Here is a 15,836-nt window from a genome sequence, read left to right as displayed (position 1 = left end):
ATGGATTAGGACCTGATATCTTTGGGTGGCTGTTCTTCAGCATACTGTATTTATTATCTCTCCTAAAATAAATATGCTTTTAGCATCTGGTCCTTAATCTAGGAAATGGTCAGACAAAAATATTTTAATAATTGTAGTTAGTTTAATACCCTCATTTCACAGATTAAGTTTCTGAGGCCAAGATAAAGTAAATGATGTGCCTAAGATTGCATAGCAAATGTTTTGACATAACCAAGACTATGAACCATATCCCTTTACTCCCATTCTTTTGCAGTACATTCTTCTTCTCTAAATGAATTACCAAGAATTGCTCATTTCTTGTCACCAAATTACCCCAGAACACAAATACAACTCTGAAGCCATTAATAACTATCCCACAGTCAGCATCAGTTTTAAAAGAGAAAATTTATCATATATATCCACTGAACATAGTCAATAGTAAACTTAGGCAAATTGGAAAAATATGGGAAACAACCTATTTCAAGGATTACACAAACTTGCATTCAGAAGTTTGTATGAATGTACGTACTTAACACTTAGTTAAGTAATGATGCCTCATTTAATGTCTAAGTTCTCAGAATTGCAGAACTTAGAACCCTATGGAATTTAGAAGATAATTTACTTCAACTATGTTTTTCAAGTAGGTAATATGTTAATCACACTTTCCAGGCCAGGTGATGAAACCAAAGAAAGGCTTAAGTATATTGACTCAAGGACATGCAGTTAGAAAAAAATTTGATCTAATAAATATTAACGAGAAGACCCATTATATTCTAGACAGTATATTAAGGGTTTGTATACAAAGGTCAGTGTGAGGCATATAGTGCTCATCCTCAACAAGTTTTCTGTGTATAAGGAAACTAGATGGGTAAATTAATCAAGTATGAGATTGTGTTAAAATACTAAATACAGGGTGTGTGGGAGTGCAGGTTTTGTGGAAACAACAGAGTGGTCAGAAAGGTTTCCTAGCGCTGACATCTAACTGGGACCTGAAAGAAAGGGGACTAGGGCAGGAACACCACTCCAATCAGACCTAGAAGTGTGCAAAGGCTCCATGTGAGGAACAAGGCATGTTCTGGAGCTAAAATCAACTCAGTATGTCTATAATGGGGCATGTATTAAGAAATGAGGTGGGGCTGGGGGGTCCATAGGCAACAATCTTGAGGGCCTAAAATGCCATGCGAAGAAATTAGGATATGACTCTGAGAACACTGCGAACAAATGGAAGGATTTGAGAGGGAAACGGCTCGTGTAGATTTGTGCTTTACACAAACCAGAATGGCTAAGACTAGGGTGACTTTGTAATGAAGTACTTTGAGAGTGAACAAGAGTGGTGTTAATAACATGCCAGATAAGAAGCACATACTGAGACTGGTCCAGGCCAATCAGGAGGATAGAAGGTCACTTCCAAGACTGTCCTAAGTTTAAACCCTGACTCACTTCTAACAATATAACTTCGGTCTGGCACCATAACTTTTAGACTCAAGTCTGTCATTTAAAGACAGTAAGGTGGCTCAGTTGGTTAAGAGTCTGCCCGCAATGAGGAAGACCCAGGTTTGATCTCTGGGGTGGGAAGATCCCCTGGAGAAGAAAATGGCAACCCGCTCTAGTATTCTTGCCTGGAGAATTCCATGGACAGAGGAGCCTGGTGGGCTACAGTCCATGGGGTCCCAAAGATTCAGACACGGCTGAGTGACTAACACTAAAAATAAATAAATATTTATTTATCTATTGGACTATGACTTTTATGTTATCTTTGCTTTGTCTTTTGGGTGGCCTAACCTACATTAACGTGAAGGTTGAAGATTTTACAGTTTTTTCCCCCAAATCATAATGATGATATACTTTATTAATAAACAACTAAAGTCCTGTATTTGAAAAAAAAAAAAGATGAGCTTCCCAGGTGGTTCAGTGGTAAAGAATCCTCCTGCCAATACAGGAGACACAGGTTCGATCCCTGGGTCAGAAGATCCCCTGGAGAAGGAAATGGCAACCCACTCCAGTATTCTTGCCTAGGAAATCCCATGGACAGAGGATCCTGGTGGGCTATTTAATCCATGGGTTCATGAAAGAGTCAGACACAACTCAGCAACTAAACAATAACAAAAAGGATAGTAGGGGGTAACAGTGACCCATTACACAGAATTTTTCTGAGAATCAATTAATGAAAACATTAAAATTCTGTATAAACTATAAAGCGAAGTAAAGTGGTGAAAAGTGAATGTGAAACTGAAGTCACTCAATCATGTCCAACTCTTTTCAACCCTGTGGATTATAGCCTGCTAGGCCCTTCTGTCCATAGAATTCTCCAGGCAAGAATACTGGAGTGGGTTGCCATTTCCTTCTCCAGGGGATCTTCCTGACCCAGGGATAGAACCCAGGTCTCCCTCATTGCAGGCAGATGCTTTACTGTCTGAGCCACCAGGGAAGTAAGGTGGTATGATACAGCTTTTCTGTTTAATTTTTTATTATCCTATGACTTAGAGATCTTTCCAGAAAATGGGATAATTAAAAGCAACACAGTAGTCATAGCATAAAATAGTAATAGGAGCTAACATTTTTGAGCTCTTAAAATATACTGATCCTATGTCGAGTTTACATTTATAGTCTCACATATAAATTTACAGACTTATCCTTCCAACAATGATGAGGTAGGTGATATGATTATTCTCACTTAACAGTTGCACAGATCAAGTCCCTCCTTGGAGTCCTTTGTCAAGGCCATGGGTGAAGCTTCACAGTTTCAGAACCCAGATTCTGCATCAATAAGTTTGTCTGCAAAGCTCGTCATCTTAATACTGGGTGCAGTTGCATATATGCTGTCAGCATCCTACTCCCTTAGACACACTTGTTTACTCTTTTGCAAGAAAAAGAGCTGTAGTCAATTTTATTTTTCTTCCTAATCGCCCAAACCAAGTAACTCTAAGACAATTTAGAATAGCAATGAGAAAAAATACACAGGTAGAGCAAGTAACATTGAGGGTTCAGTAGTTCCCTTTGGACTAAGGATTAAGGACTTCCCTGGTGGCTCAGACGGTAAAGCGTCTGCCTACAATGCAGGAGACCTGGGTTCGAACCCTGGGTCAGGAAGATCCTCTAGAGAAGGAAATGGCAACCCACTCCAGTACTCTCGCCTGGAAAATCCCATGGACGGAGGAGCCTGGTAGGCTCGCAAAGAGTCCATGGGGTCGCAAAGAGTCGGACACGACTGTGTGACTTCACCTTACCTTACCTTAGAGCAAGTAAAATTGAGGGTTTAGTAGTTCCCTTTGGGAATCTGCTGTGAAAGTGCAAACATCTCTTCCCATGGGTGGGTATAAGTCAAGAAGTTCTGCAGGAGAAGCTATTTTAAATTTTTAAGTAGCGATCATTTAGCAAATCAGGAATGCTAAACATGATGCCATTTAGTGTAGATCAGAACTGCTTCTTCCTGTGCTTGAGTGCATGCTAAGTCGCTTCAGTGTCCAGCTCTTTGCGAACCCATGGACTGCAGCCCACCTGGCTCTTCTGTCCATGGGATTCTCCAGGCAAGATTACTGGAGTGGGTTGCCATGCCCTCCTCCAGGGACTTTTTCCTGTACCTAGTACAAAAGTAGTTCAGAGCTTTCTTTTTTTTGGCAGATTAACTTACTGTTTTAATATTTTTAGGTTGTGTCAATTGTACTATAATTCATACTCTTTTCAAATATCTCTGCTTTCTCTGTTTTTTTCTTTACCTCAAAAAATAAAACAAATATAAAATAGAGAAGGCCAATTTTAAATGCAAACTATGTAAATGTAATATTTTAGCAGAAAACCTAGTCCTCAAATCTAAGGATATTTACATATTTTCCTCTCCCATGATGGTACATTCTGGCATATTTTGTTTGTATATCATAAGATACCCACTGATTTGCAAATTCTGCTCTACCCCATTGACCTGCCTGTTATTTTCTAAAAGTCTCATGTCAGGTTCTGTGACCACATGGTTCCGGGCCTCTTTTAGGATATTTCTTACTCCGGTTTTCTTATCTATCTGGAGTTCCTTTTCCTCAGTGTGACACTCCCCTTGTCATTCATCCCTGCCGAGTCACAGGCTACTGTTTACTTAAGTTCCACCCTGCTTCTTTGGAATTTAGTGTAAGCTGCCTTGCGTTACCTTCCAACTGTCTGGGAAGATCTCCTGTTTCCCCCTCTAGATTGTAAACCCTTTGAGGGTATAGGTCAAAAAGGTCACAGGCATGGGATAAGAGATAGAAGCTTAACTACAGAATTTCCTGAGAGCTGAGCATCTCGGATTATCCTGATTCAAAACCACATCATAATTTAAAATATAAGATTTATTGTGAAATATTTAAGAACTGAGTCACTTACTTTTCCATTTAATACAATCATCTGTCTTCTTCTAATCTTTATGGTTACCTGTTTTGTCCCTACTTTCTTTGCTGTTGATTTCCTTCTGTTTGTTCTCTTTTATTGCTGTATCCTTGAACACAATTGTTACCTTCTTTACTCTTTATTTTTAGCTCTTCACTCTCTTCTCAAGTTATCTTCAATTTTATTTTTAAATGTTATTTATTTATTTTATTTTTGTCTGCACTGGGTCTTATTTCTCAAGTTGCAGAGAGTAGGCTCAGTAGTTGCGGCTCACAGGCTCTAGAACTTGGACTCACAGACTTAGTAGCGCTGGGGCATGTGGAATCTCCCTGGGCCAGGGACAGAACCCATGTTCTTGCACTGGCAGGTGGATTCTTAATCACTCAACCGCTAGAGTCCTCTTCAATTTTCAAATGTCTGCTGGTCTCTCAAAGTGCCTAGTCTCTTAATGAACCAGACTTCTAGGCTTTTCCCCAACCTTCAGAACATTATGGATACTGCAATTCCAAATCTTACATTACTTCAGATGTTCTAACATTGCTGCCTTTAAAAAATTCCAAGTGCATCCCTCATTCCTTCTTCTTTCTTCTATTCTATTATTTATCTCTCATTTCATCAAATAATCTGCTTGTTGCTTTCCTGATACTTACCCTTGCAATAAGAGGATGCATCATACTTTTTCTTTGTATAGTACTCATTTGATGAGGGCGCCATTAAGCTCTTACGAATACCAGCTTCTCCAATCTTCTCACTAAACCCTGGGCTCAGTGTGCATTTTCTGTACTTCTTGGAGGAGGCACCAAACTCTCTCCATGCTTTACCCATCTTCCTACCTCTCACCTTCAACAGGCTTTGGCTTCTCTAGCCTGAAACAGTTACCAACTGTTTTCTGTTAGGGTAGCATGCTTTCCATACAATTACCCCAATTATTCATCATATGTCTGTTTTTTTTTTTGATACTGTCTGTAAAGTGAAGCTCTGCAAGAGCAAAACTATCTTTGTTCAGCATGTATTTAAGTGTCCGATAGTATCTGACACAATGCAGGCACTTAAGACATTTCTGTTGAATGAATGAGTCATCTCATTTCATCTTTACCATGGAGAAAAGAGGTAGGTATTGTTACTACCCTTGTTCTACTGATAACAACTTGCCCAAGCGATACACTATTGTCCGGCAGTTTGGAGCCTCAAATGCACCCACTTCTGTGTCTACACAGCTTACTTTTGATCCAGGCCCATAGCTGTAATCATTTTTAATCAAAGCCCACACTTTTAACCCCTCTGTCCTTTTGCCTCTTTAACAGGAACTCAGATTTAGCCTTCCTTACTCTGATACCATGGCTGCGATTACTTCTGTGGGATTCCTTTTAGATCGCAGGTTCTCATTTCAGTTCATTTAACATCCAGTCGAATGCCGGGGATTGGGTTATATTTCCCTCACACCTTTCTTGTCATGTCAGCCCTTTTGCAGTGCTACTCATTAGCTTGATCTCCTTCCTGAGAGTTCAAAACCCTTGTCTTCATCACTCCAGCAAACCATCTCCTCTTCCTTTCACAGTCTGTGTCTAAATGCTCTATGGACTCTCTGCTTTTCCTCTGGCTTCTAACATTCTAATTATGTTCTTTACCATCCCTCTAGATTCAGCTTTAAAGCATTTATGTAGTTTCATTTGCCAACTTCTTATGTAATTTCATTCGTCAACTTCTTAATCTTAGGGATTAATATCCCTAGCACTTTTTCTTTTCATATTTCATATTTGAGGAATCACATCCTTCTACAGAGATGTTCCAAAAAGTGCCCTAGAAATCTGGTAATTTGGCATGCTGCAGTTGATGGGGACCCAAAGAGTTGGACACGACTTAGCGACTGAACAACAACCTTGTTAATTACTGTTATTAATCACACTGTAAATAAAACAGTCCATTCTGAAGGAGATCAGCCCTGGGATTTCTTTGGAGGGAATGATGCTAAAGCTGAAACTCCAGTACTTTGGCCACCTCATGCGAAGAGTTGACTCATTGGAAAAGACTCTGATGCTGGGAGGGATTGGGGGCAGGAGGAGAAGGGGATGACAGAGGATGAGATGGCTGGATGGCATCACTGACTCAATGGACGTGAGTCTGAGTGAACTCCGGGAGTTGGTGATGGACAGGGAGGCCTGGCATGCTGCGATTCATGGGGTCACAGAGAGTCGGACACGACTGAGCGACTGAACTGAACTGAACTGAAATATACTTCACTTCAAAACATAAATAGTATATAAATTAGTGTCATGTTTCTTCATGTTGCAGAATATTAATTTGTCTTTTAATAATTCTATCAGTAAATCAAAGCTATTTAGGCTTTGGGAATCCATCTATCAATATCTGCCTATCTATATGATTTGAAACTAATTGTAAAAAGAAGCTTGGCTTTTAATTATTATTATAGTAACAAATCAATCTAACATATGTTAACAGTCAGATTCTGCATATAATAAAAATAAATCTAATTCAGAAATCAGTGCCAAAAGTTCTTTCTTGAGAGAAGTATGTGAATACACATATGCTATGAATTTAAATTTTAGCTCCTATCAGTTTCTCAGTATCTTTCTAATAAAGCTATGTGCATTTCTATATTTGGTCAACCTGAAATACAAATGCACATACATTTTACATTTTTCTTCTTTGATAACCAGTATTAAAATGAGAACATGGGTTTCATTTTAGAGAGCTACAATTGGCAGGGTTATACAGAGGAGCTTATAATTTAAGTAAAATTCTGGAATTTGGAAATATTAAAGACATCCCCAAGGGGCTTTCCAGATGATGCTAATGATAACGAACTGATTTGTCAATGCAGGAGGTGTAAGAGATGCAGGTTCAATCCCTGGGTCGCAAAGATCTCCTGGAGGGAGAGCATGGCAACCCATTACAGTATTCTTGCCTGGAGAATCTGTAGAAAAGAGGAGCCTGGCAGGCTACGGTTAATAGGGTCACAGAGTCAGACACTACTGAAGCGATTTAGCACACATGCATACGCACAAAGACCTCCAAAATAGCATTCAACTTTTTGAAGTAAATGATGATTAAAATATAAGTAATATTTGATTTCCTAAATCATCTTTACTCTTATAGGAGTCCAGACAAAAGGAAAAAGTTCACAAAATTGACAAAGTATTTAGTAAATGTTGTTGCTGCTGCTGCTGCTGCTGCTAAGTCGCTTCAGTCGTGTCTGACTCTGTGCGACCCCATAGATGGCAGCCCACCAGGTTCCCCCGTCCCTGGGATTCTCCAGGCAAGAACACTGGAGTGGGTTGCCTGCATATACTAAAACAATTTTTAGAAGACAGGTAAAATGAACATGTAGGGAGAGTTACTGGAACAGAATATTTAACCTGAAGGGAAAATGCAGATTGATGACTTAGTAACCAGACAATTACCATCCATTCTCAGAAGTGGTTTGCTCACTTCACTAATGGCAAAGCTATAAGAAACTGGCCTGAGTGCTGGGATAATGGAGAATTTACTGGAGATTCAGTGAGGAGAGGCACCTGCTAGAGTATGTGGAATCTGCATTGCTGAAGACTTTTATGCATGGAATAGAAACTACATGTTTTGGATGCTATACATCCCAAAATGACTAGGCTACTGGCTCTAAACATAACCAGGATGCTAAGGAATGACAATGGATGACTTTCCCTTGCTTCAGTGAAATATAAGAGGTTTAGAAACCAGGGAAAGGGGGAAAAAAAAAGAAAGCAAAAGAAGGAGAAGAAAATAGTGAAGTAGTAAAAGGGTGATAATGTATCAAGGATTCACAATACTGACATTTCAGATATATAACTGCCTCAATATAGAAACATTAGAAAGCAGTTGATGGGCCTTGAATTGTAGACTCTATGAAAATGTCAAGTTATCCTCAAATAAGGGCAGTTGCCTGAAAAAAAAGTTAAGGATGAACTAACATACATTTATTAACATATTAATATATGTTGATTAGAAAACATGTTAACATAAGGTTATTGAAAGAAAATAATAATGAGTATAGAAAAATACCTGTTAAAAAATTCTTAAGTTTGCCATTACAATTATTTAATTAGAATTTCTTTTTAAAGTTCATAAATTTTGCTATTTAGAATTAAGTTCCAGTTAGCCCACACTATTCACAATTAAGATGTAGCGAAATTATTAGGTTATATTTAGTTGACAGTTACTTGAAGTTGGGGATATACTGACTTAATCAATACTTTACCTCATCTATTATGGTTAGTTAAATAATTCATTAATATCTTAATGTCATCCTTCATTGTAGGAAGCATGCTAAACATTTGAAAATTCCTCATTAATGATAACACACATAGTGACAGATTAGATATAGGTAAAGGTAGACAGGTCTAGGTTGAAGAATTATTAGGTGAATTATAAAATGAGGCAATGCTTTACTGCCAGCACCATGAATCTATCAAATGGTAATTGGATGCACGTGTTGGCAGCAGTAAAAAGTCACTGTCCAGTTGTCCACCTTACATGGGAATCTACTCTGAGTGTCGTCTTTGATTTATTGTTCCAATTAGAACTTAGCGTTCAAAGAAAAGAACACCACTGACCTGATTTAAAAGGAAGGGGACCTTTAAAGCCATTATTTTGTGGGTGACTTGGCTCCCTTTTAGATATCCTAGAACATTCTATTTGTGCAAAATCTGACTAAATCAATACTTGGTTTTAAACTAATTCTGTAAAACATCGACACTTTTTGTTTATTAATTGGGTATCAGAGTGTCACTGGTGGCTTCCCAAGATGCTGATATATTCTTACACTGATTTTAAAGGCACATTTCTAGGTTACCATTTGTTATAACTGACTGACTAGCACAGGTAGAAGTAATAAGCACTGACAAAAAAAAGAGTGCGGATTAAGAAAAGCAAGTGCTTTTGGTATGCAAAACCAAGCAACAAATACCATTTTTAAAATGGCAAATGTAAATGATCTTAATACTTTGCAATATACATGAAAAATTAAGATACTTCTGCATAAAACAACTTAAGACAAAATGAGGTTCATTACTTTTCTAGATTGTAATAAAACTGTGTTAAAATTACAGTAACATAAATTGTATGCCCAATTTTACTGGAAAATTAAAAGAGAACTTTAATTTCTGTGAGGGAAATGCTACTATTTTACTTACATTAAGCAAACATCAAGTATTAATTCTGACAAATGTTGGAACAGTAATACTAAAAATGTCATCTGAATTACTCTTCATTGCAAAGTTCACAGAATTAATGTTAAGATAGATTAAAATCACTTTGAACTAATACACATGTATGACTCTTCCTTCTGAAGCATAATAAAGAAATATCATTTGTACTCAATTTTGGATAAGCATACAGACATTTAAGGCTTAGGAGAGATGGATATATTCATACACAGCTCATAAACGTGAGGAATATTCGCTCCATTTCAAATGAGCCGTCAACTTTTTTCCAACATTTTGGCTTGCGGAAAGTCAGACATTTGAATAATAAATGGGGTTTGCCTCGGAACATTAAGGTAATTGTATAGGAATTTAAAATGCCCATTCAGGTTCTACCATAAATTTATTAAAAAATGAAGAAATTACCTGGATTGAGGCTTTTCTCTCTAAATTGAGTAGTAAAAAATGTAGAAGAAAAATGCATGCAGTGGGGTTTCCTTCATTGTATAAAACACAATTCTTCTTTTAAGTTCTGTGCTTAAACAATACATTGAAAAGACTTATTTTTAAAGAATGATACATACTTTTTGGTACTAGATTACTAAACTACCCAAAAACCTAGAGATTGAGGTCTCTAAATTCTCATACTCCATGATTAGCATGTGATTTCTGCCAACTGTTCTCTTGAGTTTCTTCTAGTAGATGGTTATAAATCAGGTTTATAAAGGGGAAACTCTCTGTAATTGTGCATTTTTAATGGGCTTATGATAAATCCATCAAAGTGGAGGGTCCATATGGTAGGAATGCAGTAAAGGTAACAGGACAGTGTCATGTAAACATTAAATAGTGCCTTCCACCTTCATAAATCCTCAATCCTCATGATTAAATGCCGCCAGTTGTAAATTACGCAACCAAATTCTAGAAAAAAACTACAACTTAAACAAGTTATCAGTGGAAATCATAAACTGTGTACATTTTCTTCCCAGAAAACTGCTACATATTTATTAGGAGATAATAGTCAAGTCCTTATTTTCCTCAAAAATGATATCCTTAGCTTATTTAACTTCTTCCTAAAATAAGCAAGAACACTGGAGTGGGTTGCCATGCCCTTCTCCAGGGGATCTTTCCAAGCCAGAGATCGAACCCAGGTCTCCCGCATTGCAGGCGGATTCTTAACTGTTTGAGCCACCAGGGAAGCCTACAAAATAAGCTCTAATCCTGATTAAAAAGTCATAACATAAACCTTGACTGAGTACAGGGCAATAATCTATCATTCCTATGCAATTAAGTACCTTTTGATTTGCAGAGTCATTTTAAAACTTTAGGTCTCTAAGATTTGCTCCTTTTAGAGTCATACATCAGAAGTTTCTTCAACAGCCCAATTTCACACTTGTATTTACAATCAAATTGTTTTATTACATGTGGAAACCATGAAACATTTGGTCCTCAGCTGTATTTAATGATATTCATGGATTTTTCTTAGTCAAGTATTTCTAATGCCTTCTGTGAGATGGATGTATGTGTATACTGTGTGCCCTAAGCAATTATATTCTCAAACACAATATCAAAAGCGGTATTTCACACAGAGAGTGCACTAACATTGTCTGATACCATGTTGCCACCTGCAATGATAACTTTAACATAATTCATTCTGCTCCACTGTCATTTACTTCTCTTTCCATTTCCTTCTGATGAAAAACTGGTGTACACAGTAAGAAGCAATGAAGGATTTGGATAATTTGTTTTTTAGAGTTTCCTATGGCGTCTGAAATATTGACATCAAAGTTGCCAGTAGTAGAGAGGTAGAAGGAATGTCATGATAAAACCAAATCAACTTTGGCTTGAATCTGGCTCTGTCAATTTCCAGTTGAATGGCCTTGGGCAATTTACTTTTCTTGAGGGTTAGTTTTCATATTTGAAAGATGTGGATTTATCTAAATCATAGAATGATTATGAGTGTCAAATGATGTATATATTTAAGAAACAGGGCACAGTCTGCATACTCAGTGCACACTGATTTCTCTAATATTTCCCATACTCCTTTCCTGAAAATACTAATTAGCGGTACGGCTTTCCATTTTGAAAATATCTATCTTCGACTCTCTCAAGTTTAGGGATGCATTTTCTTTTCACTAGAATCCCCTTGTCTATAAGTGACAATCATGGGAGTAGCCCACAGCTGTTTTACTGACATTCAGAAATAAGACCGCCAGTCCCAGTTGCAAGGGCACTTAACAGCTGTATCCAGCCTTTCTAGTAGGCCAGAACTGGAGCTGAGTGGTAATGTTTCAAGGGCAAAGCTCTAGATGTAAAGAATGATAAAACAAACCTAAATGAGCCTGAGCATATCTAGTGACAGATACACCACAGCTATTCTAAATTATTCAGGCTTTCTCAGACTTCTAGCAGGAGAAACATAATTCATCACTGCTCCCTTTATTCTACTCTCACATAATGGCAAAGGAGCAAACAAAAATTACCCCACCACTAAAAAATTATAATAGTCACTTGAAACGGAGAAGAGTTTCTCTAGCATACGTAATATTTTTAGAACCATCCAATTTCTGGGAGCCAACTTTGGAAGTAGAAGCTAAAAATGATTTTGCAGTGCTAATGGGTGATTTCCTTACTTCTCTTTTGTTAGCATTTTGCTGGCAGAAAGCCAGTGAAACAGTCATTTAATTACTCAGGACATCACAAACATGTAGCCTCTGAGATAAGCTGTTACTGTATTTTAGCAGCAATAATACTAGGGTCAAAAGTAACAAAGAAAATTAAGCTTCAAATAATAATAAGCTTCAAATAAGCAAACCTTAAAAGAACAGCTTTGTACATTGAGAATAATTAATAACTTGTTTAGGAAAATGTTACTGAAATGCGGTTTTGGACAAGGAACATCAGAGGTTAGATACCCTAATATTTAACAGGCTACCATTTGGTGGGCTGGCTGGCTGATTACCCTGTAGGCATGGCAAAGTTTGTTCTCATGTAATTATGCAACATTTAGACAATATCTTAATGATACCATGTAGTTCAGCTGAATCAGTCCAGCTGGAAATTGTAGCAGCATTCTGATTACCCAGCCACATGTGAAATTAAAGCTTTTTCAACCTTTACTATTCACTTGTTATGTCTTGATACAGATGTTTTTGGAAAGCCTAAATTATTTATGGCTTGCTATTAACAGAGCAGGCTCCACCTCCTTTCATTTCAACCATTGATTAGGATTGCATTACTATATAAGATATTAGAATTTTAACAAGGACTATCAGTTATAATTTGTCATATGGAAGACGTATTAGTGTACTTTAGACAGGGTGAAAAATTTCCACTTGTTTTTATGTGATAAAAATCATATACTTTTCTCTTTGCAGATAATTCTTACTGTAAAAATATATTTTAATGTGTACCCTGGAAACCATCTTACTAAACGGTTAATTACACAGTGTACATTATTTTAGAAAATAGTAATTTAAGACACATAAATAAACTACTATAATGAGTCTTTACATGACATTATAAATACACTTAAAATACAGCAATAACATTGTCATTTGTAAAAAAAATTTGCTCAAGGATAACACTTTGAAATTATATTATATTTCTTTTGAGTTATTTCCATGAAGTAAAAATATAAAGAAAAATTTCAGTCCCTGTCCCGGCTCACTCATCAGTAAGTGTTGGACCACTTCTTCCCCATCATACTACCTGGATGGTACCATAACTATTTTGTTTTAGAAGTGAATAAAAATATTAAAAATTTAAATCAATAACCTAACAACTATATATCATATCTAATAAATTCATATACTAAATTATAGCAAAAACAGTCATCATAACTGACTTTATTTCAGTTATTTCTAATTAATAAGAGCAGGAAAAATATAGATAGGTAGAGGAATACAGGTTCATTTCTGGTGATAAACATAAGATGGAATACTTTAAAACACTTATACAAATATTTTTATTACTTGTAAACATATTGCTAATTTTAGTACATGGAAGTAGCAGCTGAGGAGGAACACAAGTTAGTTTTGAATGTGAGTCCCCAAATAAGAAAAATAAATCTTAATTCTTATAAATCTTTATTTTAAAAAGATAATGCTAAGTTCTGGTTAACTGTCTTTCCCATTAATACCAGATACTTTCTGGGCTAAGGAATCTGAAATCTATGACTCTCTTTTTAAGTTAGCTAGCAAATATTAATATATGCTTGGAATTCCCAAACAATTGACACAAAAAAGTCCCTTGAAAAGGTGACTTGGAAGCACCATGGAGATAATGCTAAATGGTCATTAAAGATGTTTAAAGTCATTGTCTACTGTCTTCAGTGTGCCATTACACAGCCTCCCGATCCTTTCAAATTGCAATCAATAGAGGATGAATAAGTCTCACCACTTGAAAGTAAGCAGGAAAGGAAGCCAACAGTGTAATCTGGCTTTGCTGGACTGATTCAAGAAGAGACACAATGTCCACCCCTCCTCTTCTAGTTCTCTCTCCCCCTACCCAGCCCACATCCCTGCAAGAAAGAAAGAGGAGAAACAGCTAAGGAAGGAAAGAAAGAGGGAAGGAGAAAGGAAAAAGGCAAGAAATCAAAGGATGGGGGCATACTTCGTACTGAGGAGGAAACCTCATCCCGTGGGATAAACTATAACCATGGAAACAGACTTATGACTTTTACTTTGAAAATAAAAGAATGACAATGAAATTTGTGTGAGGTCTGTGTGACTCCAGTCCCAGATGTTTATAGCACTGTAGTACTATGCCTCTGCAATATGAGAGGTTTCAGAAGAAACGAGTACAACAGGACACCACAAAGCAGCGCATATGCTATTGACAATGCAGACATGAGCATCATGTTACCAAGAGAGAAGGCAGGCAGAAGACAAATAGCAGCGGTGGTGCCTGAAAAGCTAACTTCATGGACTGCAATCACTCAAACCAACAAGAGGGACCAACGACAACAACAAAAAATCAAAACCAGAAAAATGTTTTCCTCCTATCTACAGTGGTGGTGGGATAAAGAGATGGGGGTGGGGAGACAGTGAATTTGACTTTTCTCTCTTAAAGTTCCCATAAAGTCCCTACAATTGACAGCGGATAATTATTTTCAGCTTGAGGAAACTGTCCTGAAACTCTTAATAAGATTGCCAGCGAAAAGAACAAAATGTGTTTCTTGAGCCATTTCCAGAAGGGAGGGAAAGGAGACCTTGGGGTGAGGTGGGGAAGGACGATGGAGACAGAGAGGGGCATCTATGCACTGAGGGAACTCTTGGGCGCCCTGCGTGGTCCCGCGAGGGGCAAGCCAAGGAGACAGGGCAGATGGGGTGGCAAACGGAGTGGGGGGTGTTGAGGGAGCGCGCCGCGGGGAGGGGGTGCGGCAGCACAATGTATACACGGGGCGGGCGGGGGGGTGATTTAGTGTGAAAGTATTCCACTTAATCATTTTACAGGAGTTGGGGACGTAAATATTTAGCTGGCCACATCTGGAACAGATTTTACCCCCCTTGTGGGGTGGGGGTGGATAACTGGAAGGAGGGGAACGCGCATTTGTTACTTACTGTACGGGCAGTTCTCCTTCTTGGTACCGCTGACCTTCCCGTTCTCAATCTTGAGAAAGTACTTGGTGAAAGAGAATAGCTTTCTCCAGCGGACATCTCCTTGGAGGTGATTGTAGCTCCGCACATGCCTCCCCGCACTGGAAGGCAAGGAGACGGACGAGGAGGACGAGGACGAGGAAGAAGAAGAGGAGTTGGTGGCCCCTGGTGACACCATGTCCTGATCGAGGGCTTGGCAGGTGACAGGGACGGAAGACACCAAGAACAGCAACAAGAAGCAGCAGCAGCAGCCGGACAGGTGGGGAAAGGCTGAGGCACAATGTGTCAGAATCCATTTCCACATTGTACTGAAACTCTCGGCACTGGAAATTGTCTCATCAGAAGGAACATACTGGAAGGGTAAGACCTGGTGCGAGGCAAGGAGACAGCTGGAGGTGGCGGCCACTGGTTAGCTCCCTCTGGGCTCGGATCTGGCCAGAAGTGAAAGCACCAACATCCATAACTCCGCGGAAGGGCCGGCTGCCTCTCCTCGCTCCTTTCTCGGATCCGCTGCCGCGCGCGCCCCTGGGTCTCCTGGTGAATGTGGACGTGGGTGGCCGCAGTAGCAGGAGCTGGTGGTGGCGGTGGTGGTGTGGGTCACCCTCGCTCCCCCTCGCTCCTCACTCCCCCAGGAGTTTACTTTGTTCTCTTCTTCACTCCTTTCTTCACCATGTTAAATTCAGGGGAAAAAAAAAAAAAAAGTCTG

The 15,836-nt window shown here is 38.5% G+C and overlaps 1 protein-coding gene across 1 annotated transcript in view; it reads right to left on the bottom strand.

Moving 5' to 3' along the window:
* FGF10 (fibroblast growth factor 10) overlaps nt 1-15,434 on the bottom strand; it is a 97,312-nt gene extending 81,878 nt beyond the window's left edge. Inside the window, exon 1 of the mRNA NM_001206326.1 lies at nt 15,095-15,434. Coding sequence (NP_001193255.1) covers nt 15,095-15,434 — 340 coding nt within the window. The remainder of the gene's footprint in view (nt 1-15,094) is intronic.
* Nucleotides 15,435-15,836: the final 402 nt, after the last annotated feature.

This window comes from Bos taurus, chromosome 20 (assembly GCF_002263795.3).
Source record: "Bos taurus isolate L1 Dominette 01449 registration number 42190680 breed Hereford chromosome 20, ARS-UCD2.0, whole genome shotgun sequence".
Taxonomy (NCBI): Eukaryota; Metazoa; Chordata; class Mammalia; order Artiodactyla; family Bovidae; genus Bos; species Bos taurus.
Note: the sequence above shows the minus strand (reverse complement) of the source record. Positions and strands in the feature narration are given on the sequence as shown.